Source organism: Symphalangus syndactylus, chromosome 3 (assembly GCF_028878055.3).
Source record: "Symphalangus syndactylus isolate Jambi chromosome 3, NHGRI_mSymSyn1-v2.1_pri, whole genome shotgun sequence".
Lineage (NCBI taxonomy): Eukaryota > Metazoa > Chordata > Mammalia > Primates > Hylobatidae > Symphalangus > Symphalangus syndactylus.
The window spans coordinates 135,581,443-135,606,411 of record NC_072425.2 but is presented as its reverse complement, the minus strand read 5'-3'; the positions used below and the strand labels follow the sequence as shown (position 1 = coordinate 135,606,411).

At 48.1% G+C, this 24,969-nt stretch overlaps 2 protein-coding genes across 19 annotated transcripts in view; one reads left to right on the top strand and one right to left on the bottom strand.

The window, feature by feature from the left end:
* The window catches only part of IFT46 (intraflagellar transport 46), a 22,484-nt gene extending 8,674 nt beyond the window's left edge, over positions 1 to 13,810 (top strand). For 6 of the 7 annotated variants that reach the window (XM_063636551.1, XM_055273336.2, XM_063636549.1 and 3 more), the window contains 9 exons: positions 613 to 752; positions 2,336 to 2,410; positions 2,574 to 2,667; positions 3,072 to 3,200; positions 5,527 to 5,648; positions 6,009 to 6,075; positions 12,339 to 12,399; positions 12,695 to 12,780; positions 13,178 to 13,810. In XM_063636551.1, coding sequence (XP_063492621.1) covers positions 613 to 752; positions 2,336 to 2,410; positions 2,574 to 2,667; positions 3,072 to 3,200; positions 5,527 to 5,648; positions 6,009 to 6,075; positions 12,339 to 12,399; positions 12,695 to 12,780; positions 13,178 to 13,273 — 870 coding nt within the window. In that variant the 3' untranslated portion in view covers positions 13,274 to 13,810. Of the gene's footprint in view, positions 1 to 129; positions 194 to 612; positions 753 to 2,335; positions 2,411 to 2,573; positions 2,668 to 3,071; positions 3,201 to 5,526; positions 5,649 to 6,008; positions 6,076 to 12,338; positions 12,400 to 12,694; positions 12,781 to 13,177 lie in introns of all 7 variants that reach the window. The other variant, XM_055273337.2, reaches the window with a different exon arrangement.
* TMEM25 (transmembrane protein 25) lies at positions 10,165 to 24,951 on the bottom strand. 12 transcript variants are annotated; one of them, XR_010120108.1, is made up of 9 exons: positions 23,967 to 24,384; positions 23,377 to 23,688; positions 22,631 to 22,921; positions 22,287 to 22,418; positions 21,948 to 21,978; positions 21,706 to 21,806; positions 21,478 to 21,567; positions 11,922 to 12,073; positions 10,165 to 11,467 (listed from the first exon to the last, which is right to left on the bottom strand). XR_010120108.1 is itself a non-coding variant. In XM_055273324.2 (9 exons), the coding sequence occupies exons 2-9, from the start codon at positions 24,034 to 24,036 to the stop codon at positions 21,252 to 21,254; spliced, it is 1,101 nt and encodes a 366-aa protein (XP_055129299.1). In that variant the 5' UTR covers positions 24,037 to 24,060; positions 24,835 to 24,951; the 3' UTR covers positions 20,009 to 21,251. The 12 variants fall into 12 exon arrangements, 11 of the variants coding, with proteins under 11 accessions (XP_055129298.1, XP_055129295.1, XP_055129299.1 ...); XM_055273324.2 differs by lacking the exons at positions 10,165 to 11,467; positions 11,922 to 12,073 and adding exons at positions 20,009 to 21,325; positions 24,835 to 24,951 and having other exon boundaries at positions 23,967 to 24,060; XM_055273320.2 differs by lacking the exon at positions 10,165 to 11,467 and having other exon boundaries at positions 11,685 to 12,073.
* Between the last annotated feature and the right edge of the window lie 18 nt (positions 24,952 to 24,969).

The following is a 24,969-nucleotide window of genomic DNA, read 5'->3' as shown; positions in this document are numbered from 1 at the left end:
AGGGAAATACAGATAGGTCAGATACTCCATGAAGAGAAATGTCAGTGAACAAAAATGGAAAGTCTATAGTCTCTGGGACCGCTGGTTCGATGAGCACAAGGTTGATTTTGAACTTTCTTCTTTTGATAGTTTCAAGCAGCTTACGCTGGGCAGTCTTGCAAATTAAGTATTAGATTTCCTCTCTATGGTCTTTGTGAGTATTAAGACCCCTAAAGTTTCTATTCCCACTTCATCTTCCCCGATTTTCTTCCATAATAACTAGAGTTGCCATCCTCTTCTTTGAAAGTCCATAGCTTTTCGGGCCGAAGCTGTCTGAAGTGTATGCAGAGCCCTGAAGATCTAAGTAATATGTACAATAGATAAAATTAGATAGAATTTATGCCCCAGCCTCAAGTAGAGAAATGGAATATGGTTCTAGAAAGTAGAGTCCCCATTTGTAGCTGAGCAGGGGCAGAAGAAGGCTCTCAAGCCCCTTCTGGGAAGTGCCCCCTTCTCTTTCTGGTGATGAGGTGCCAGGTGGTTGGGGTGTTGGTTAGAGCAATAGAGAACTGGGCATAGGTACATTTGATTTTTTTACTTGAAGCTTTCTATGCCTGCCCTGCCCTATCTCAGGAGAAGAAAAAGACCTCACAGTTGACACCTCAACGGGGCTTTATTGAAAATGATGATGACGACGATGATGATGATGATTCATCTGAAACTGATTCTGATTCTGATGATGATGATGAAGAGCATGGAGCCCCTCTGGAAGGGTGAGGAAAGAACACCCAAGCCAAGGGTGTTCTTCAGAATACCTCCTTCAGAACACTGGAGTGGGAGGACGTCAGTTAGAAGTGAAATTCCAGCATCTCTTTTGATCTCCTGTATTTAGGATTTTCAGATGTCTCAGAAACCCAACATAATAATGAGTTTTCTTCCCTTTCTGACTCCACTACCTTATCCAGTCCTATAGTATCACTTTACTATCTGAAACATTTGTGGGCTTGGGGGTTACATGATATTTTGCTGAGTAAATCTAAAAGGTGGTGGCCAGGCATGGTGGCTCAAGCCTGTAATCCCAGCACTTTGGGAGGCTGAGGTGGGAGGATTGCTTAAGGCCAGGAGTTCAAGACCAACCTGGGCAACATAGCAAGACCTCGTCTCTACAAAATTTTTTTTTTTTTTTTGAGATGGAGTCTTGCTCTGTCACCCAGGCTGGAGTACAGTGGCATGATCTCGGCTCACTGCAAGCTCCGCCTCCCGGGTTCACGCCATTCTCCTGCCTCAGCCTCTCGAGTAGCTGGGACTACAGGCGCCCACCACCACTCCTAGCTAATTTTTTTGTATTTTTAGTAGAGATGGGGTTTCACCTTGTTAGCCAGGATGGTCTTGATCTCCTGACCTCGTGATCCGCCCGCCTCGGCCTCCCAAAGTGCTGGGATTACAGGCGTGAGCCACTGCACCCAGCTGCCCAAAAATTTTTTAAAAATTAGCTGAGCATACTGGTGTGTGCCCATAGTCCCGGCTGCTCGGGAGGCTGAGGCAGGAGAATCACTTGGGCCCAGGAGTTTGAGACTGCAATGAGCTATGATCAGGCCACTGCACTCCAACCTGGTCAACAGAGTGAGACCCTGTCTTAAAAATAATTAACTTAAAAAAATAATAATACCACTGCTAAAAACACTTCTATAAAAATTTTTTCTGGTGCAAACTATTTTCATCTCAGATATTTAAATATTTAAATCTTTTTTTTTTTTTGAGACAGAGTCTTGCTTTGTCACCCAGGCTGGAGTGCAGTGGTGTGATCTTGGCTCACTGCAACCTCTGCCTCCCAGGTTCAAGCGATTCTCCTGCCTCAGCCTCCTGAGTAGCTGGGACTAGAGGTGTGCATCACCACACCTGGCTACTTTTTGTATTTTCAGTAGAGATAGGGTTTCAACCATGTTGGCCAGGCTGGTCTTGAACTCCTGACCTCAGGTGATCCGCCTGCCTCGGCCTCCCAAAGTGCTGGGATTACAGGTGTGAGCCACCATGCCCAGCCCTAAAATCTCTTGTTCTACCTTTCCTTGTCATCCTTTCATTAAAAAAAAGGAAAACCATTTATGCTACATTTTAACGTCAAAGAAATATTGTTTTGGATTTTCTGCACCTCTGTCCTTCAGAGTCAGAGATAATTGAGAGTTAAGTACAATCAACCTTAAAGTTGCCTTGCAAGCCACCAGGAAAGGCAGATATTGGAGAGGCAGAAGCTAGCGTCAGGATCATGTCCCTATAGTCAGTAACACACCAGCACCTAGGACTCTGCCACCTCTGCTCTTCTCTGGCCACCTCGAACAAACTGTTTTCCTTTTCCCAGGGCCTATGACCCTGCAGATTATGAGCATTTGCCAGTTTCTGCTGAAATTAAGGAACTCTTCCAGTACATCAGTAGGTGAGTACTAGGACCTCCCACCATACCCCACTATCCCTCCCTTGCCCCAAACCTTTCCTATCTCTAGTCTGAAACAGGGCCATTCCCCTTAGATTTTTTTTAGCCCGACTAGTAAAGTAACTTTCTCTGACTGTCTCCACCTTCCCTTGGCAATATCTCCTAGGTACACACCTCAGTTGATTGACCTGGACCACAAACTGAAGCCTTTCATTCCTGATTTTATCCCAGCTGTCGGGGATATTGATGCATTCTTAAAGGTATAGTCAGTACATCCTGAAAATGACTCCTTAAGTGTTTCTTCGGATGCCCCTGTTACTTTTAACAGTTTCCCTAATTTCTTTGACTAGCATTGGCTAGTCATGTTCATTTCACTGGAGTTCTTAACCTTGCTCTCAACTCCAAATTACACTCATTGCTCTTAAATAATACTTAATATCTCATTATACGTTAACAGTTTGTCATGTATTTGCTTCCTAATTATCTATGACAACAGGTTTATGTTTAAGCTGCTATGGATCATATCTTTTTTTCTGGATAGTATTGGGTACAGCATGATAAGCATGCTTTTAATACTAGTAATAATGATGAACCAGAAGAGTTCTTCCTCTTTAACGTATTGGAAACATTTTCCTTTCTGCTTTCTTACCTTTTTCTTAACCAGGTCCCACGTCCTGATGGAAAGCCCGACAACCTTGGCCTATTGGTATTGGATGAACCTTCTACAAAGCAGTCAGACCCTACAGTGCTCTCCCTCTGGTTAACAGAGAATTCTAAGCAGCACAACATCACAGTAAGAGACTAGCTTAGTATAGGCCCCAGCTGGAGAGGGCCAAGAGCGGAGGAGGCCTAAGAGCGGAGGAGGCCTTGCCGGCACTCATATAATTGGCTTACTGCCTGTCAAAAGAGATGGGGCCGGGCGCAGTGGCTCACGCCTGTAATCCCAGCACTTTGGGAGGCCTAGGTGGGCGGATCACGAGGTCAGGAGATCGAGACCATCCTGGCTAACACGGTGAAACCCCGTCTCTACTAAAAACACACACAAAAAATTAGCAGGGTGTAGTGGCGGGCGCCTGTAGTCCCAGCTACTCGGGAGGCTGAGGCAGGAGAATGGCGTGAACCCAGGAGGCGGAGCTTTCAGCGAGCCGAGAACATGCCACTGGTGGCGGGCGCCTGTAGTCCCAGCTACTTGGAGAGGCTGAGGCAGGAGAATGGCGTGAACCCGGGAGGCGGAGCTTGCAGTGAGCCGAGATCGCGCCACTGCACTCCAGCCTGGGCGACAGAGGGAGACTCCGCCTCAAAAAAAAAAAAAAAAAAAAAAAGAAAAAAAAGAACATGCCACTGCACTCCAGCCTGGGCGACAGAGCTAGACTCCATCTCAAAAAAAAAAAGATGGCTATTGCTTTGGGCCAGCTGTATTTTTTAAATGACAGCTTTATATATAATTTATATACCAGCAAGTTTAGCCTTTTAAATTGTACAACTTATTAGTTTTAATATAATCACTGTTTTGTAGCCATCACCACTACCTAATTTAGAATATTCCATCATCTCAAAAAGAAACTTCATACCCATTAATATTCACTCCTCATTCTCCCACTTCCTCCTAGACCCTGGTAATGATTTCATTCCTTTATTGTGGCTGAATAATATCCACTGTATGGATTTATCAGATTTTCTTTATTCATTGTCTAGTTCTCTCCACTCTTATTAATAATGGTGCTTTGAATATTTGTATACAAGTTTTTGTGTGGGTATATATTGTTATTCTGTTGGGTATATACATAGGAGTAGAATTGCTGGGCCATATGGAAACTCTATGTTTAGCCATTTGAAGAACTACCAAACTGTTTTCCAAAGTGGCTGTACCATTTTACATTCCCATCAGCAATGAATGAGAGTTCCAGTTTCTCCACATCCTCACCAATACTTTTTGTTTGTATTTTTTATTCTAACCATCCTAGTAGGTGTGAAATGTTTTTTTTTGTTTGTTTGTTTGTTTTTTGAGACAGTTTCACTCTTATTGCCCAGGCTGGAATGCAATGGCACAATCTCGGCTCACCACAACCTCCATCTCTTGGGTTCAAGCGATTCTCCTGCCTCAGGCTCCTGAGTAGCTGGGATTACAGGCATGTGCCACCATGCCCAGCTAATTTTATATTTTTAGTAGAGTCAGGGTTTCTCTATGTTGGTCAGGCTGGTCTCGAACTCCCGACCTCAGGGGATCCACCCACCTCGGCCTCCCAAAGTGCTGGGATTATAGGCGTGAGCCACCAAGCCTGGCCTAAATGTTATTTCATTATGGTTAGTCCTGCCATTTTGATCTGCTCCCTTTCCATGGCTTCAGCAAATTATTATTATTATTTTTTTGCGACAGAGTTTCGCTCTGTTACCCAGGCTGGAGTGCAGTGGTGTGACTGTGGCTCACTGTAGCCTCGATCTTCTGGGCCCAAGCAACCCTGCTACCTCAGCCTCCCAAGTAGCCGGGACAGACCACAGATGTGTGCCACCATGCCTGGCTAGGTGTTTTTTTTTTTTTTTTTTGTAGAGGCAGGGTCTCCCTATGTTGTCTAGGCTGACCTCAAGTGATCCTCCTGCCTCAGCCTCCCAAAGTGCTAGGACTGCAGGTGTGAGCCACTGCACTTGGCTTTTTTTTTTTTTTTTAAGACAGGATCTTGCTCTTGCCCAGGCTGGAGTGCAGTGGCACAATCGTAGCTCACTGCAACCTCAAACGCCGGGGCTCAAGTGATCCTCTTGCCTCAGCCTCTCAAGTAGCTGAGACCACAGGCACACACCACCACGCCTGGCTAATTTTTAAATTTTTAGTACAGACAAGGTCTCACTATGTTGCCCAGGCTGGTCTTGAACTCCTAGCCTCAACTGATCCTCCCACCTCAGACTGCCAAAGTGCTAGGATTACAAGTGTGACTTCCATGCCTGGCCTGGCTGCAGCAGATATTATCAGGGTTTCCTATCCCCTTCATTTGGCTGCTGTTTCATGTGGCAGCAGCTGTCATCAGCAAGCTTGAATATGAAACAGCAGCAGATATAATGAGACACTGTAAAAACAAGAGAGCTACTTCAGTGCCATCAGCTAGGCTTTCTCTTTACTTTTCTAGCAACATATGAAAGTAAAAAGCCTGGAAGATGCAGAAAAGAATCCCAAAGCCATTGATACGTGGATTGAGAGCATCTCTGAATTACACCGTTCTAAGCCCCCTGCGACTGTGCACTACACCAGGTAAGAAATACCACATTCTTTGCAAGAGTAACACACAGTAACCTTCACTGCCCGTGAACTATTGCTCCTGAGAAGAGGCCCAGAGGCTGGGAACATATTTGATCAACCTGAGGTCCTGTGGATCCTGGCAACTACTGGCTGAGATTGTAGACATAAAGATTATAATTTCTCTAGTATTACTTAGCTAGCTCCTCCAAACCCCAGGCCCTGGGTAACTTTGGTATGCGCAGTCTAGGTTCTCCTGAAGCCTTCCTGATGTGCCAGATTGAAGACTTCTCCTTCATCCTAGAATATGCTGATCCAGAGGTTGCTGATGTATCAGTTCACGCTTCTTGTTCATATTTACCTTTATACTTTTAGGCCCATGCCCGACATTGACACACTGATGCAGGAATGGTCCCCAGAGTTTGAAGAGCTTTTGGGCAAGGTGAGTGGAAGGTAGCAGGAGGTAGGGTAAGAAAGTACAGTATTCACTCTAGGGCCCAGTGTTTTTTCTCTTCCTCCATTATTGGTAACTTTTTTTTTTTTTTTTTGAGACAGGGTCTCGCTCTTCTTAGGCTGCAGTGCAGTGGCATGATCATGGCTCACTGCAGCCTCTACCTCCCAGGCTCAAGCGACCCTCCCACCTCAGCCTTCCCAGTAGCTGGGACCATAGGCATGCACTACCACGCACCACCACATTCAGCCAGTTTTTAAATTTTTGGTAGAGACAAGGTCTTGCTTTGTTGCCCAGGCTGTTCTCAAACTCCTGGGCTCGAGCAATCCTCCTTCCTCAGCCTCCCAAAGTGCTGGGATTACAGGCATGAGCCACTCCACCCAGCGATCATTAATTTTTTTTTTTTTGAGATAGAGTCTTGCTCTGTCGCCCAGGCTGGAGTGCAGTGGCATGATCTCAGCTCACGGCAACCTCCACCTCCCAATTCAAGTGATTCTCCTGCCTCAGCCTCTCAAGTAGCTGGGATTACAGGTGCTTGCCACCATGCCACCATGCTAATTTTTGTATTTTTAGTAGAGAAAAGGTTTCACCATGTTGGCCAGGCTGGTCTCAAATTCCTGACCTCAAGTGATCCGTCTGCCTTGGCCTCCCAAAGTGCGAGGATTTCATTAACTTTTTAATGGTAACACATGAAACCCATGTATATGTGGTAATTTGATATATAAGAAAGATAGTTTTTTTTTTTTTTTTTGAGGCAGAGTCTCACTCTGTTGCCCAGGCTGGAGTGCAATGGCATGATCTTGGCTCACTGCAACCTCCGCCCCCCCGCAGGTTCAAGCAATTCTCCTGCCTCGGACTCCCAAGTAGCTGGGATTACAGGCATCTGCCACCGTGCCTGGCTAATTTTTGTATTTTTATTAGAGATGGGGTTTCACCATCTTGGCCAGGCTGGTCTTGAACTCCTGACCTCATGATCCACCTGCTTCTGCCTCCCAAAGTGCTGGGATTATAGGCGTGAGCCACCGCGCCTGGCCAAGAAAGATAGTTTTTTAAATGATTGGTGATAGAATTAGGGTATAATGAGACAATTATTTGAAAAAAATTAAAGTAGGTTTCTGCCTCAACCATATACATATGTGAATTTCAGATGAATTAAAGAGTTAATGTGGGTCGGGCACAGTGGCTCATGCCTGTAGTCCTATAATTTTGGGGACTGAGGCATGAAGATTGCTTGAGCTCAGGACCAGCCTGGGCAACATAAGGAAACTCTGTCTCCAAAAATAAACAAATAAATAAAAGAAGGGAAAAAAAGAGTTAATGTAAAAATAAAGCCATGTAAGTAATATAATAAAATATAGGAGATACAGAAGGAGCATGACTGAAAAAATAAATGAAATAAAATATAGGAGAAATTTAATTCTCTCTTTTTAAAAAATTCAAGTGTCTTATAACTTAGGGAAATTTAATTCTATTAGGATAGTTAGGTATTTCTTAGTGTAATAAGAAACTTAAAAGTGATATTGAGGCTGGGCACAGTGGCTTAGGCCAGGCGTAGTGGCTCACACCTGTAATCCCAGCACTTTGGGAGGCTGATGCAGGTAGATCACCTGAGGTCAAGAGTTTGACACCAGCCCGGCCAACATGGCAAAACCCCATCTCTACTAAAAAAATACAAAAATTAGCTGGGTGTGGTGGTGGGTGCCTGTAATCCCAGCTACTCGGGAGGCTGAGGCAGGAGAATCACTTGAACCCGGGGGTGGAGGAGGGCTCAGAGGTTGCAGTGAGCAACTACACTCCAGCCTTGGTAATACAGGGAGACTCCATCTCAAAAGAAAAAAAAAGTCATAATGGAGTAGGAGGCTGAGATGGGAGGATTGCTTGAGCCCAGGAGTTTGAGACCAGCCTGGGCAACATAGACCCATCTCTGTTAAAACAAAAAGAAAAGGCCAGCCACAGTGGCTTACGCCTGTAATCCCAGCACTTTGGGAGGCCGAGGCGGGCTGATCATGAGGTCAAGAGATCGAGACCATCCTAGCCAACATGGTGAAACCCCATCTCTACTAAAAATACAAAAATTAGCTAGGCGTGGTGGTGCACACCTGTAATCTCAGCTACTCGGGAGGCTGAGCCAGGAGAATCGCTTGAACCCGGGAGGTGGAGATTGCAGTGAGCCGAGATTATGCCACTGCACTCCAGCCTGGTGACAGAGTGAGACTCTGTCTCAAAAAAAAAAAAAAAAGTCATAATGGAGAAAATGTGACAGTTTAAACTCATAGAAATGAAAGGTTCTACATACCAATAGACACCATAAACAAAGTTAAAAGAGTAGCAGTCTGAGAAAAAATATTTTATATATGTATGTAATAGAAAAAATTACCGTCCAAGCAAAGAGCTCTTATATATCAATAGGAAAAGGAAACTGGGCCAGGCATGGTAGCTCATACCTGTAAATCCCAGCACTTTGGGAGGTTGAGGTGGGACGATCACTTGAGGCCAGGAGTTCAGGACCAGTCTGGGCAACAATAGGAGATTCCTCTCTACAAAAAAAAAAAAAAAAAAAAGAAAAAGAAGAAAGGAGGCCGGGCGCGGTGGCTCACGCTTGTAATCCCAGCACTTTGGGAGGCCGAGGTGGGCGGATCACGAGGTCAGGAGATTGAGACCACGGTGAAACCCCGTCTCTACTAAAAATACAAAAAATTAGCCGGGCGTGGTGGCGGGCGCCTGTAGTCCCAGCTACTCGGAGAGGCTGAGGCAGGAGAATGGCGTGAACCCGGGAGGCGGAGCTTGCAGTGAGCCGAGATTGCGCCACTGCACTCCAGCCTGGGTGACAGAGCAAGACTCCGTCTCAAAAAAAAAAAAAAAAAAAAGAAGAAAGGAGCTGGACATGGTAGCTCATGCCTATAATCCCAGCACTTTGGGAGGCTGAGGTGGGCAGATCACCTGAGGCCAGGAGTTCGAGACCAGCCTGGCCAACGTGGCGAAACCCCGTTTCTACTAAAAAAATTAAAAATTAGCTGGGTGTGGTGGCAGGCATCTGTAATCCCAGCTACTCGGGAGGCTGAGGCAGGAGAATCTCTTGAACCCGGGAGGGGTGCGGATGTTGCAGTGAGTCAAGATTGTACCACTGCACTCCAGCCTGGGTAATAGAGCGAGACTCCATCTCCAAAAAAAAAAAAAAAAAGTCATAATGGAGTGGGAGGCCAAGATGGGAGGATTGCTTGAGCCCAGGAGTTTGAGACCAGTCTGGGCAACACAGACCCATCTCTATTAAAAGAAAAAAAAAAGGCCGGGTGCAGTGGCTCACGCCTGTAATCCCAGCACTTTGGGAGGGCGAGGCGAGCGTATCGCGAGGTCAAGAGATCAAGACCATCCTGCCAACATGGTGAAACCCCATCTCTACTAAAAATACAAAAATTAGCTGGGCGTGGTGGCGCACACCTGTAATCCCAGCACTTTGGGAGGCCGAGGCGGGCGGATCGTGAGGTCAAGAGATCGAGACCATCCTGGCCAACATGGTGAAACCCCATCTCTACTAAAAATACAAAAATTAGCCAGGCATGGTGGTGCATGCCTGTAGTCCCAGCTACTCGGGAGACTGAGCCAGGAGAATCGCTTGAACCTGGGAGGCGGAGGTTGCAGTGAGCCAAGATCGCGCCACTACATTCCAGCCTCATGACAGAGTGAGACTCTGTCAAAAAAAAAAAAAAAAAAGTCATAATGGAGAAAATGTGACAGTTTAAACTCATAGAAATGAAAGGTTCTACATACCAATAGACACCATAAACAAAGTTAAAAGACAGTGGCAGTCTGAGAAAAAATATTTTATATATGTATATAATAGAAAAAATTACTATCCAAGCAAAGAGCTCTTATATATTAATAAGAAAAGGAAACTGGGCCAGGCACGGTAGCTCACACCTGTAATCCCAGCACTTTGGGAGGCTGAGGTGGGATGATCACTTGAGGCCAGGAGTTCAGGACCAGCCTGGGCAACAATAAGAGACTCTTCTCTATTAAAAAAAAAAAAAAAAAAAAAAAAAAAAAGGCCGGGCGCGGTGGCTCACGCCTGTAATCCCAGCACTTTGGGAGGCCAAGGCGGGCGGATCACGAAGTCAGGAGATCAAGACCATCCTGGCTAACACGGTGAAACCCCGTCTCTACTAAAAATACAAAAAATTAGCCAGGTGCCATGGCGGGCGCCTATAGTCTCAGCTACTTGGGAGGCTGAGGCAGGAGGATGGCGTGAACCCGGGAAGCAGAGACTGCAGTGAGCCAAGATAGCACCACTGCATCCAGCCTGGGCGAAACAGCGAGACTCTGTCTCAAAAAAAAAAGAAAAAAAGAAAAGAAAAGTAAAAGGAGCTGGACGCTGTGGCTCGTGCCTGTAATCCCAGCACTTTGGGAGGCTGAGGCGGGTGGATCACCTGAGGTCTGGAGTTTGAGACCAGCCTGGCCAACATGATGAGACCCTGTCTCTATTGAAAACACAAAAAAATTAGCCAGGCGTGGTGGCACACATCTGTAATCCGAGCTACTCAGGAGGCTGAGACAGGAGAATTGCTTGAATGCAGGAAGTGGAGGTTGCAGAGAACTGAGATCACGCCACTGCACCCCAGTCTGGGCAACAGGGCAAGACTCCATCTCAAAAAAGAATTTTTTTAAAGTATCAAAAAAGAAAAGGAAACTGAACAAAGATGACCAACAGGTCCTTCCTAGCCATCATGTTTAAACTGCTGCACCAGCTCCCCAGCATTCCCCACCCTCTGTCCCTACTTTTTCTCGGTAACACTTACGTTCTAACATACCATAGACTTTATTTACTTATTTTGTTCTTCCCTACTAAAATGTAAGCTCTACAAAGACAGGTTTTTTTTGTATATGAAGAATTGATTGTAAACGCACAGAATTTGGAAACAGTCTCTTTCCTCAGAGCATTTTGAAGCTGTAGTTGAGGGGAAGGTGTCTGATTAGGGGATTGAATAGCTAGGTTGCAGTACATCCATTCAATGAAATACTATGCAATGGAATATTATTTGGCCTTATTTTGCTCTAATATGAAGAAATAGCAGTGATATGTTGTTAAATGAAAAAAGCAAATTGCAGCAAGTTGCAGAACTATATGTACTCTGTTTTTTGTAAAAAGAGAAAAGAAGTTTTAAAAAACCAGTAGTTTAAAAACTTCACACTGTGACTTGTTTAGATTGAGAGCCTGTTACCTGAGTTAGATGTCATGCCCATTTTCTCTGTTCATATGGTGTCCTGGAATCATTAGGCATTATAACACCAAGTAATGCATATATAACTGTTAATACTTGCCCATAACTTGGTATCAGTTTCTTTTTCACAGATTCCCACAGGAAAAGAGTATGGCAGTGTATTTTACCTATAAAACATATGACCAATTCCTACTGATCAGGGGGAAAAAATAGCATGTTGTATTATTTTGCTAGGCTGCCATAACAAAGTACCACAGACTGAGTGGCTTAGACATCAGAAATGTATGATTTCATAGTTCTGGAGGCTAGTAGTCCAGTAGTAGTCTAAGATCAATTTGTTGGCATGGTTGATTCCCTCAGTCCCTCCCTCCCTCCCTCCCTCCCTTCCTTCCTTCTTTTTTACAGGGTGTTACTCTATGCCCAGGCTGGAGTGCAGTAGCTCAGTCTCGGCTCACTGCAGCCTCAACCTGCTGGACTCAAGCAGTCCTCCCACCCCAGCCTCCCAGGTAGCTGGGACTACAGATACTCAACACCACACCCGGCTAATTTTTTTGTAGAGATGGAATTTCACCATGTTGCCCAGGCTGGTCTTGAACTCCTAGGCTCAGGCGATCTGCCTACCTCAACCTCCCACAGTGCTGGTATTACAGGTGTGAAGTCACTGCGCCCCACCAAGATTGATTTCTTCTGAGGGGTCTCTTCTTGGCCATCTTCTGTCTGTGTCTTCCCATGGTCTTCCCTCTGTTATGTGTCTTTGTCCTGATTTCCTCTTCCTATAAGGACACCAGTCATACTGGATTAAGGCCCATCCTAATGACCTTGTTTTAATTTAATTATCTATTTAAAGATGTTATCTCCAAATATAGTCACATTCTGAAGTACAGGGAGTTAGGAACTCAATATCTGAATTTTAGGGGAACACATTTCAGCTCATAACATGTGTCTTATGCTAGAAGCTCTTTTGCTTCAGAGAGAGAGAGTGGTTCTGGGACCACTGACACCATTCTTTTGACTTTGGTCCTTCCATGCCCCTTCCAGGTAAACCTGCCCACAGCAGAGATTGATTGCAGCCTGGCAGAGTACATTGACTTGATCTGTGGTGAGTTCCTCCTTCCTTTCCTCGTCCCCATCTCTGGATAGAGACACTCTAGGCTGTTGGACAGGCTTGTTTACTCTGGGAAGATATTATCTTGAGTTTTAGCCTTCACTTTAAGCCCGTTGTGCTCTTTGGCAGCACTCAAAGGTGGTGTTTGGGCTTATGTGACTACCTGCTGGGTATTTAACCCCTAAAGTCATAGTGACACCCCATCTGCCAGGGGTTTGCCTATGCTAAACAGAAGTGCCCCTAATTCCCAGAGTTTGGTTCTGTTCCTGGAAGTTCTTCTTCATTTCAGCCATTCTAGACATCCCTGTCTACAAGAGTCGGATCCAGTCCCTCCATCTGCTCTTTTCCCTCTACTCAGAATTCAAGAACTCACAGGTGAGCCAAACATCAGGGGTTGACTTAAGCTGTAGAGAGGATCACTACAGTTTACTGTTCTGAGCCTGCTGTGATTGCATCCTATGGCGACGCAGGATGTCTCTGCCCAGTTACCTTTGCCCTTTCCCATAATTAGGAGAGCAAAGGAGGCAGGGATGGAGTTTTCAAGGGGAAAGTGGAGGAAAAAAAGGGTGGGTGGAAGTAGGAGTTGTGGGCCTTAGATGAAATCGGGTGAGGATCTACAGAGGACACTCGTTCTTTCAGGAGAACCAAGTGGCCTCATGAATGGAAGCAGGAAGGAAATAAAGGGGGTTCATTTTAAAGAAATTAATTCTTGCTAAAATATAGCAATTAGCATATCCCTAATACTCAATGTTCCCTCTCCTCTTCCTTGCAGCATTTTAAAGCTCTCGCTGAAGGCAAGAAAGCATTCACTCCTTCATCCAACTCTACCTCCCAAGCTGGAGACATGGAGACATTAACCTTCAGCTGAGACACCTCCCAAGCTGCTGTTTCAAGGCTGAGCTGGCCCCTCTGCCCCAGCTGAGATGGACAGATCGTTATCAGCTACTTGATGTCCTTGCCTATGCCACGGCTTGGCTCAGGGGCAGTGCATGTCCTGCTGCCCTCTCTGCCAGAGGGCACAGAACATGTTTGTTTAATGAACCTGCCTGCCTCAGATTGCTGTCCCTGGGGAGTTAATGCATCTACACCACTGTGGGGATTTGAGTTAGAAGAATTGGAATTTCTGAGATCCCATGGAGCTTGGATTGGGAGGAAAGCTTAAAAGATGTCCTTTTTGTGAGAGGGATGGAATTGTTTTCTTTCATTCGTAAAGTTAGTGGGTAAAGATTTTATAAATCAAATGCTCTATTATATTGTCAGATTATTCTCCTATTTAATATGAAAGAGAAAAGGCTGACTGAGCATAACGCAGAGACACAGGAACTTTGCTTAGTAGTGGGCATTAAATGAAGAGTAGTTAAAGCAAACAAATTTTGTGAAATAAAATGAAACCCCAATCGTCCAACATTGGCAGTCGAGGGGAATCATTTTTCCTCTGGAATTTAATTTTTCTAAGGGTCTCTCTTCAGTTAATGCCGCCTTCCTGAGGCTGTCTGGCTCAAGACCTGTCTGGTTGTGGTCTCAGGGAGCGTAGCTATTGCAGTAATCCAGGTGAGAGGTGATTGGGGTGGCAGTAGTGGAGATGGACAGATTCAGGAAATATTTTGGAGTTATGTCAGCCAAGTTCCGGTCAGGAAGTCTGAAACCATGCTAGTTATTTCTAACAAAGGGTGTGTATCCAGGCACAGTGGCTCACGCCTGTAATCCCAGAAATTTGGGAGACCGAGGCAGGCAGATCACGTGGTCAGGAGTTCGAGACCAGCCTGGCCAATAATACGGTGAAACCCTACCTCTACTAATATAAAAATTAGCCGGGTGTGGTGGTGCAAGCCTGTAGTCCCAGCTACTCAGGAGACTGAGGCAGAAGAATCACTTGAACCCGTGAGGCGGAGGTTACAGTGAGCTAAGATCGTGGCACTGCACTCCAGCTTGGGCAACAAAGCAAAACTGCATCTCAAAAAAAAAGAGTGTTTAATATGGGGAATTGGCCAGGTGCAGTGGCTCATGCCTGTAATGCCAGCACTTTGGGAGGCTGAGGCGGGTGAATCACTTGAGGTCAGCAGTTCAAGACTGACCTGGCCAACATGGTGAAACCCTGTCTCTACTAAAAATACAAAAAATTAGCTGGGTGTGGTGGTGGGCACCTGTAATCTCAGCTACTCAGGAGGCTGAGACAGGAGAATCACTTGAACCCAGGAGGTAGCAGTTGCAGTGAGCCAAGATCATGCCATTGCACTTCAGCCTGGGCAACAGAGCAAAACTCTTTCTCAAAAAAAAAAAATATGATAAATTGGTTACAAAAGTGTTGTAGAGGCTGAAGGAGCAAAAGGGAGAACAGAGGGTACTGAGGAACATTAAAGGGGTGGTAGCCATTGCCGGCGCTGGTAGCAGAGGTGCTGTCTAAAAAAACAAAACAACAAAACGAAACAAAATCGATACCATCAGCCTAATAGATACACAATAAACACATAGGTAGGAGAGGAACTGTTTCTTTCAAACCCTTTAACTATGATCATCATGCTTGAGTTTAAGGAGCAGGCACATTTGAGCTGATGACAAACTTTGAGCTGACAAAACAAAACTGAGGCTTACAGCAACCTCCACCTCCCGGGTTCAAGCGATTCTCCTGCCTACGTCTCCCGAGTAGCTGGGATTACAGGCATGCGCCACTACACCCGGCTAATTTGTTTTGTATTTTCAGTAGAGATGGGGTTTCACTGTGTTAGCCAGGATGGTCTCGATCTGCTGACCTCATGATCCGACCGCCTCAGCCTCCCAAAGTGCTGGGATTACAGGCATGGGCCACTGCGCCCAGCCTCACCCAGCTGATTTTTGTTTTTTGTTTGTTTGTTTGTTTGTTTGTTTGAGACAGAGTCTCGCCTGGGTGACAGAGCGAGACTCCGTCTCAAAAAAAAAAAAAAAGGAAGAGCCCCAGGACCTTCTAAGGGAGCATGGATGAGCAAGTCAAAAGAAGTGACAGCAAGGCCCTGTGGCTAAAAAAAATTTTGGAGTGGCAAGGAGCTCACACACAAAATCAGTAGAGGCCAGAACTCAGCTCCTTTCAGGTGGCTGGTACGGCCTTAGCCATTCTATGGAGGAAAATACTGAACAAGAGAGAAAGGAGGAAAGGGCATGAACCAGAAGCCCCCACAGCCATGGAAGCCAAGCCAACCCGTAGTCCCAGCTAGTGGGGAGGCTGAGGCAGGAGAATGGCAAGAACCCGAGAGGCAGAGCTTGCAGTGAGGTGAGATTGCGCCACTGCACTCCAGCCTGGGCAACAGAGCGAGACTCTGTCTCAAACAAAAACAAAAACCAGAAGATAAATCTGCGCTCAAAACATCATCCCATTTCTAGGCTCTTCCCGCCTCATGATTCTCCAGTGTAATTTTTTTTTTTTTTTTTTTTTTTTGAGACAGAGTCTTGCTGTGTCGCCCAGCCCGGAGTGCAGTGGCATGATATTGGCTCACTGCAACCTCCGCCTCCCAGGTTCAAGCAATTCTCATGCCTCAGCCTCCTGAGTAGCTGGGACTACAGGTGCATGCCACCATGCCTGGCTAATTTTTGTATTTTTAGTAAAGATGGGGTTTTGCCATGTTGGCCAGGCTGGTCTCGAACTCCTGGCCTCAAGTGATCTGCCCGCCTCCGCCTCCCAAAGTGCTGGTATTACAGGCGTGAACGACTGTGCCTGACCAAAAATTAAAATAAAGAAAAAATCACAGCCCATCAACAGAGCCGATGAAAACTTACACTGGAGAAAGGACACCCTCCACAATACATGGTGCTGGGAAAATTGGATAGCCACCTGCAGAAGAAAGAAACTGGCCCCGCTAACTCTCACCGTATATAAAAATCAACTAAAAATAGATTAAAGACTTAAACATAAGACCTGAAACTATAAAAATACTAGAAAAAAACCTAGGGAAAACTCTCCTGGACATTGGTCTAGGCAAAAAATTTATGACCTGGCCACGTGGCTCATGCCTGTAATCCCAGCACTTTGGGAGGCCAAGGCAGGTGGATCACAAGGTCAAGAGATCGAGACCATCCTGGCCAACATGGTGAAAACCTGTCTCTACTAAAAATACAAAAATTAGCTGGGCGTGGTGGCGCACGCCTGTAGTCCCAGCTACTTGGGAGGTCGAGGCAAGAGAATCGTTTGAACTCGGGAAGTGGAGGTTGCAGTGAGCCGAGATCACACCACTGCACTCCAGCCTGGCAACAGAGCGAGATTCCGTCTCAAAAAAAAAAAAAAAAATTTATGACCAAGACCTCAAACGCACAGCAACAAAAACAAAAATAGACAAATGGGTCTTAAACTAAAAAGCTTCTGCACAGCAAAATAAATAATGAACAGAGTGAAGAGACAATCTGTTGAATGGGAGAAAATATTCACAAACTATTCATCCAACAGGGGATTAATATCTAGAATATGCAAGGAATTCAAACAACTCAACAGGAAAAGAAACCAAATAATTCCATTAAAAAGTTGAAAAAGGACAAGAATAGACATTTCCTTTTTTGTTTTTGTTTTTTTTTTGAGATGGCCTTACTCTGTTGCCCAGGCTGGAGTACCGTGGCACAATCTCAGCTCAACTGCAACCTCCGCCTTCCGGTTCAAGCAATTCTCCTGCCTCAGCCTCCCAAGTAGCTGGGATTGCGGCTATGTGCCACCACGCCCAGCTAATTTTTGTATTTTTAGTAGAGATGGGATTTTGCCATGTTGGCCAGGCTGGTGTCAAACTCCTGACTGCAAGTGATCCGCCCGCCTCGGCCTCCCAAAGTGCTGGGATTACAGGTGTGAACCACCATGCCTGGCCAACATTTCTCAAAAGAAGACATACAAATGGCTAACAGGTATATGAAAAAATGCTCAACATCACTAATCATCAGAGAAATGCAAATCAAAACCACAATGAGATACAAGCTTACCCCAATCAGAATGGCTATTATTAAAAAGACAAACCCTGGCACAGTGGCTCATGCCTGTAATCCCAGCACTTTGGGAGGCTGAGGTGGGCAGATCACGAGGTCAGGAGTTCAAGACCAGCCTGGCCAATATGGTGAAACCCCGTCTCTACTAAAAATACAAAAATTAGCCAGGTGTGGTGGTGCATGCCTGTAGTCCCAGCTACTGGGGAGGCTGAGGCAGAAGAATTGCTTGAACCTGGGAGGTAGAGGTTGCAGTGAGCTGAGATCGCACCCCTGCACTCCAGCCTGGATGACAGAGTGAGACTCTGTCTCAAAAAAAAAAAAAAAAAAAAGACAAATAATTACAGATACTGATGAGGATGAGGAGAAAAGGGAACTCTTAAAGACTTAAACATAAGACCTTATATTGGTGGGAATGTAAACTAGTATAACCACTATGGAAAACCGTATGAGGATTCTCTCTTTTCTTTGGCCACTCTGTGGCCCAGGCTGGAGTGCAGTGAGGTGATCTCAGTCACTGCAGCCTCCACCTCCTGGGCTCAAGTAATCCTCTTGCCTCAGCCTCCCAAGTAGCTGGCACTACAGGTACATGCCACCACGCCCAGCTAATTTTTGTGTTTTTGTAGAGATGGGACTCTCTCCATGTTGCCCAGGCTGGTCTTGAACTCCTGGGTTCAAGCGATCCACCCGCCTCGGCCTCCCAAAGTGCTAGGATTACAGGTATGAGTCACCACACCCCGCCTGTGATTTCTCAAAAACTAAAAATAGGATTACCATTCAATCCAGCAATCCTACTTCCGGGTATCACCAAAAAGGAAAAGAAATCAAAATATCAGAGATGCCTGCACTTGCATGTTTATTGCTGCGCTATTCACAATAGCAAATATCCAGAATCAACCTAAGTGCCCATCAATTGATGAATGGGTGAAGAAAATGTGGGTGAAAGAAAATGTGGGATAAAGAAAAGAAGTGAGTTAAAGTGTACAAACATAGAAGGAATAAATTCAATGCTTGATAGCAGAGTGGGGTGAGTATAGTTAACAAAAGTGTATTGTACTTGGGTAATGGACACCTTGAATATCCTAACCTGATTACTACACGTTATACACATGTCACACCAGCCTGGACAATAAAGTGAGACCCTGTCTCTACAAATTTTTTTTTTTTTTTTTTTGGACAGAGTCTTGCTCTGTCATCCAGGCTGGAGTGCATTGGCACGATCTCAGCTCACTGCAATCTCTGCCTCCTGGGTTCCAGCAATTCTCCTGCCTCAGCCTCCCGAGTAGCTGGGACCACAGGTGCATGCCACCATGCCTGGCTAAGTTTTTGTATTTTAGTAGAGATGTGGTTTTTCACCTGGTTGCCCAGGCTGGTCTCGAACTTCTGAGCTCAGGCAATCCACCCGCCTCGGCCTCCCAAAGTGCTAGAATTACAGGCATGAGCCACCGTGCCTGCCCCCTCCAAATTTTTTTAATTAGCTGAGAGCACAATGGCACACACCTGCAGTTCCAACTACTCATGAGGCTGAGGTGGGAGGATCCCTTGAACACAGGAGTTCAAGGCTGCAGTGAGCTATGATTGCACCACTGCACTCCAGCCTGAGTAATAGAGCAAGACACACACACACGTGCTCTCTCGCGCTCTCTGTATATAGACACATAAATGTATATGTAACAAAATTTCAATGAACCTCATAACTTTGTACCAAAAAAAATCACAGCCCAGTCTGAGCCTTCTGTTCCCATGGGCAGGACAAAGGGGCTCAGCATACTTTAGCCCAGTCCTGAGGTGGGAAGGAGCAGCTGCGTGACGACCAAGTGAGAATCAGATGCTAGTTATAGCCAAGAGCCCCCGAAATAGAAAATGCCAATCCGGCCATTGGGAACAGTATAATTAGAGAAATATTATTTATTTTTCTGAAGCACATTTGGTAATGTCAGAGTTGAGTGGTGGGTATACAGGTGCTTGCTATGTTTTTTCCACTGTGAGACTGGAAAACTTCATTTAAAAAACATATTAGGCTGGGCGCAGTGTGGCTCATGCCTGTAATCCCAGCACTTTGGGAGGCTCAGGCAGGTGGATCACCTGAGGTCGGGAGTTCAAGACCAGCCTGACCAACATGGAGAAACCCCATCTCTACTAAAAATACAAAATTAGCCGGGCATGGTGGCGCATGCCTGTAATCCCAGCTACTCGGAAGGCTGAGGCAGGTTCACTTGAACCCAGGAGGCGGAGGTTGCGGTGAGCCGAGATTGCGCCACTGCACTCCAGCCTGGGCAACAAGAGCAAAACTCTGTCTCAAAAAAGAAAAAAAAAACATATTAGAAGAAGCCTGAGTGTGGTGGCTCACACCTGTACTCCCAGCACTTTGGGAGGCCGAGGTGGGCAGATCACTTGAGGTCAGGAGTTCGAGACCAGTCTGGCCAACATGGTGAAACCCCATCTCTACTAAAAATATAAAAAGTAGATGGGCGTGGTGGTAGGCGCCTATAGTCCCAGCTACTTGGGAGGCTGAGGCAGGAGAATCGTTTGAATCTGGGAGGCGGAGGTTGCAGTGAGCCAAGATTGCGCCACTGCACTCCAGCCTGGGCGACAGAGTGAGACTCCATCTCAAACGAAACAAAATAAAACAAAAACAAAAACATATTAATAGAAGAAATGAAGCAGAGATATGTAAATTAATTCGGTCAAGTTTATTAAACTTACTGTGTGCTCAGCACTGTCCTAGGCAGTAACATGAAAAACATTACAAAAGAAGATCTCAATAAGGGAAAAATATATTCTGTACTATATTAATTTCCAATCATTTACGTGTTGCTTTTTAAAGCATTCTTAGGTCGTTTTGGGGTACGTTTCTCCATGTGCCCCTAAAGCTTCCATACTGTTGAGTTATGTGCCTGTGGTGACCATCCTCCAGGAAGGGCACCTTCCTGCTAATGAGGCAACCATGGGTTGGTCAGGGCTGGGGTCCCGTGGTGCAGGAGACACGCTGAGAGGAAAACCACCAACCCCGAGAGCTCAGGACACTCACAGTGAATCACAGAAGGCCAAACGTGGGGAAGCCACAAAGAGGGCTCTGGGCCCCTCACTTACCCCCTCCCCTAGGGGATGTGCTTAAAGTGCTAACACCGTAAGAAAATGATGCATAGCTACAAGCCGTCCTGGGTGCTACCAGACTCATCGCCTGCCTCTTCCTCCCTGACTTGTGCTAATACTGGGTGATGGCACAGGCCAATAGAAAAGTCTAGTGCCTAGTTAAGTAGTAGAGAAGCTCCAACATGTAACCTAGAATTCCCAAGAGGAGGTGGGGACAGAAGAGAAGAAGAGAAGGACAGAGAGGTGTGTAGCAAAAAGGACTAGTTTGTGCTTGGCCAGTACCCCTGGGTCAGGGGTTGGTTCCTGTGCAAAGGGCAATTTGGTTCCACGCAGCTAGCAGGGTCCTAAATTTTACCTAGGGAATCAGGCTACATAGCATAGGAAGGAGGAAAATCCATGCAGGGCCCTCCCTGTCCCCCACACAGGCACGGCCCCATGCCTACTGTACAAGGTGCTGTGGAGTACTGGGGTGGGGCATACAGCAGGCCATGCCACACTTGGATGCTAGATGACATCTGAACACCCCTGGCCAAAGAGCTCCCTCTGGAAGGGCCCAGTCGTCACATGCAGGGCCCACCCTGAGTCAGCATGAGGGGCTTAGGTCCAACTGGTAGCCTTGCCAAAGATACCTGTGCCCCTGCGGGTTACAGCCCGGTGAAATGCATCACGTGCATGACATAGAGGGCACCCCAGCCAGGAGGGCAAGCAAAAGTGGCAGTGGCATAACTTCTTCACGTTGGTGACATAGCTAGGCAGAGGATGCCTTGGAGGAATGGGAGGGTGTCCAGAGGCCAAGAGAATACTCCTGTCTCGCCCTCGGCTCAGAGCCAGATCTCATCACTGCTCACACTGGACACTCGATAGATATAGCCCAGCATTGGGAGGCGGATGAAACCTGCGGGATCAAAGAAGCCCGCGGGGACTCAGTAACGCTTGTTCCTTGGAATTTGGGAGAGCCCTCTCTGCCTCCTGGGCACTTGGAGGCCTCTGGCATAAGCAGAGGGTTGGGGGGCAGAGGAAGAGGGTGGCAGGCCCCTTCCCCAGTACCTTGGCTGGTGAGGAGGCCGCCAGGCTCCGGGTCCAGAAGCTCTGGCCGGCTGTTGTTCTGAGCCATCTGCCGGTCTGCTGGTTTCACTGCTGGTTGACAAAGAGGGCGCAGTGTTCAGGACCAGGAGTGTGCCTGATGGGGCCTCGCCCCTCCCAAGCACCAAGTTCTTTTTCTCAGAAGCACTTCTGGAGATTAAGCAGGGGCAAAGAGGAGGGCCCTAGATATACCTCTGGAATCTGGAGTGAGGTCATTGAGCTGAAGGTTGGACGGAAGGGACATGTTCTCCCGTGGCAGGCGCACGTTGTTGAGTTTTAGGTTGTTGGAGTCACTACAGGGAGGACAAAGGTCGGGACGGATATGCATCCTGGCACAGGCACTCACGGCTGCCTCTACCAGAAACCCCAGGCTCCCTCCCATCCCCATCCTGCATTTTGGTTAGGCTTGTCCACCCAGCCCCAGGAAGAGTTACCTTGATATCAGAGATGGGCGCCGGGAGGGGCCTGTGGAGAAAGAAACCATGTCCCTAATTCTCAATGTGCCCTCCCACGCTGGGCTCTCCTCCTACCCTTTCAGACCCAGGACCCTCAGGCAAGGGGTCTCTCAAATGCCCAGGCCTGGCCCTGGGGCCAGAGACTGGGTTCCCAGTGCTTGACCCTGCTACCTGGGATGCATGTCACTGCACCCATGGCCACCCCCTGGAAGTGCTCTGCCACCGTCAGAGATGACTGGTTCTGCCCAGCTGCACTTGCTGTCCTGGCTGCTGCTCAGCCTGACCTCATCCACGCTGCCCCCAGTGTCCCTGGCCTACCTTTGGTTTTCTTCTCTTTTCTGCAGACCAGGCAGGCCACCAAGGTGCTGAACCCCACGAGGGTGCCCAGGGCAAGCCCAGCAGCCACAACAATGCCCAGCAGTGGCACTTCCACCCGGGTAGCCAGAAGCCCTGGAGGATGTCCTCTGTGTCAGGTCCCAAGTGGGTAGTGCCCCAGCCCCAACATGCCATAGGTACTACTCTGCCCTCCTTGCCCAGGGTGGCTGAGGACAGTTCATCCACAAGACCCAACCACAGGGCAACAAGTATTCCCATTTCTGTATGGGGACAGGACCCCTGAGCCCACCTGAGGCTTTGCTGGGCCACTGGCTGGCCATACTCACCTGGAGCTGGAAGCGAGGCACTGGTGACACCCACGTCATTGGTGGCCACCACCGAGAGGTTGTGTGCCAGGCTGCGGAGCTGCAGCTGCACCGTATGGTTGGTGAGCCAGGGGTAGTTCTGCGCATCCAGCACCAGGAAGTCAGAGGTGTTGACAGTCACTGGCCCATCCTGGTCGATCCAGGTGACATTGGCAGGCGGGTTGGCACGCACCAGGGCAAACAGGACAACCAGGAGGCCTGGGCCTTGAGCTTCCTGGTACTTGGCACCGACTTGGGCAATCTCTGGCTTGACTGGTGCAAAGCAGAGGCCAATATGCTCTCACCACAGCCCCTCACACTTCTAGCCCTTTCTTCCCAAACCCAGATGGGAGCCAGGGGCCTGGGCCTCTCCTCAGAGGGGAGGCTGTGGAACAGGATGGCTGGGTCTGCCAGAGAGGCAGCGTTTCGTAGTGATTATGAGTGTAAATACTAGAGCCAAATGCCCAGATGTGAATCCTGGCTCTGCTTCTTACCAGTGGGATCATCACCCTGGGCAGATTGCTTACCTCTTTCTGCCTCAGTTTTCTTATTTGTAAAATGGTGACCACAATAGTAATGACCTCATGGGATTACTCAGAGGATAAAATGAGTTCATATTTGCAAAGTGCTTAAGTGTCTGCTAAATGTCCTGTGGACCACCTGCCTGGTGGGTGCTGGGGGTCCCTGGGCAGAGAACCTCTCTCCCGGCCCACCTCAGGGCCACTCACATTGCACATTGAGGATGACAGAGGCGTTGGCTGATCGGCCACTGCTAGGGTCCTGCAGGGAGCAGTTGAGCTCATGCTGGGCCCGATGGGCAGTGACAGTGAAGGTGCTGGTGCCTCCAGAGAAGGCCTCCCCTCCCACGCTCAGCAGTCTTGAGGTGCTGGCCTCCTGCAGCTGTCCATCCAGATACCAGGCCAATCTGGGGGTGCCAGGCCCCCCTGCCACCCGGCAGGTGAAGGCGTGGCGTTCATTCTCCCGAAGTGCCCGCTCAGCCCAGGTCTGACCATCTATTTGTGGCTCCAACTCCCCCCAACCTGGAACACAGCAGGGGGCCTCTGGGAAGGGCTCAGGCAGGGTTGGTACTGTGCTGTGACCAGGAATTGGCCCAGTGAGAGGAGCAGCAGGCCAAGGGAAAGGGCGCCTGAGTCCTCTCACCAGGGACTGGCTGGTTGGACTTAGGGTAGGTGGGTGAAGGGAACAGGGACTCCAGGGCTTGGGGCCTGGAGTGGGTACCCAAACAGAAGTGCAGACAGAGGAGAGAGGGGGCTTTGGACCCCAGAAGGACTTGGTCAACGACTGAACAGGGCTGTACCTGAGCTCAGAAGGGCTGGCAGGAGCAGCAGCGTGTGCCGGAGGGCGGCTAGGCTCGGAGGCAGCGCCATGGTGGCCCGGGCCTGGGCCCTAGGCTGCCGAGAGAAGGGGGCGGGCCTCCCTGTCAGCCAGGTGACAGCAGGCAGGCCTAGCAATTGCTCCAGGAATTTACTCTCCAGAAACAAAAAGAACCATGTACGGAAACGCAAATGTAGACGAGCCCCCAGTGGCGAAGGCACGGACACGAACGGCAAAGCCCAGAAGCACAGACCCACCCAGCAGACACCTGGACATCCTGCAGGCGCAGAACCGAGCACTGACTCCAGGCTACAAAACAAACAGGCACACGCCTGCAGATACGCAGAAGCAGCGAGCATCCGTGCAACCACACCTTGCACACAGGCACACGCCTGCAGATACGCAGAAGCAGCGAGCATCCGTGCAACCACACCTTGCACACAGGCACACGCCTGCAGATACGCAGAAGCAGCGAGCATCCGTGCAACCACACCTTGCACACAGGCACACGCCTGCAGATACGCAGAAGCAGCGAGCATCCGTGCAACCACACCTTGCACACAGGCACACGCCTGCAGATACGCAGAAGCAGCGAGCATCCGTGCAACCACACCTTGCACACAGGCACACTCACACACACTCATACTCGGTCTCCACGCGCCCCTTTCCCAAAGGGATCGCCTTTCTCCTGATCCCATCCTCTCTCCTGCCCTGTTCCCTCTCCCATCCCTTGCCCTACGCCCCCTTTCCTGATGTTGGTGGTTCCGGTGGATGTCGGCGGAAGAGGAGAGGGTCGGAGAGTGGGGTCGCCGAGCATCCCGCCCCCGCCCCCCGCCACCGGGGCGGCTCACCTGGCTGCTTCCCTAAGCGCCGCCGGAGCAACTGCTCAGGTCTGATGAGCACCGCAGTCCGCTGCAGGGGCGGGGGCTGCGCCAGGCGGGGCCAATCGATGCCAGACCACGGGCCCCACGGGCCCTTCCCCGGCA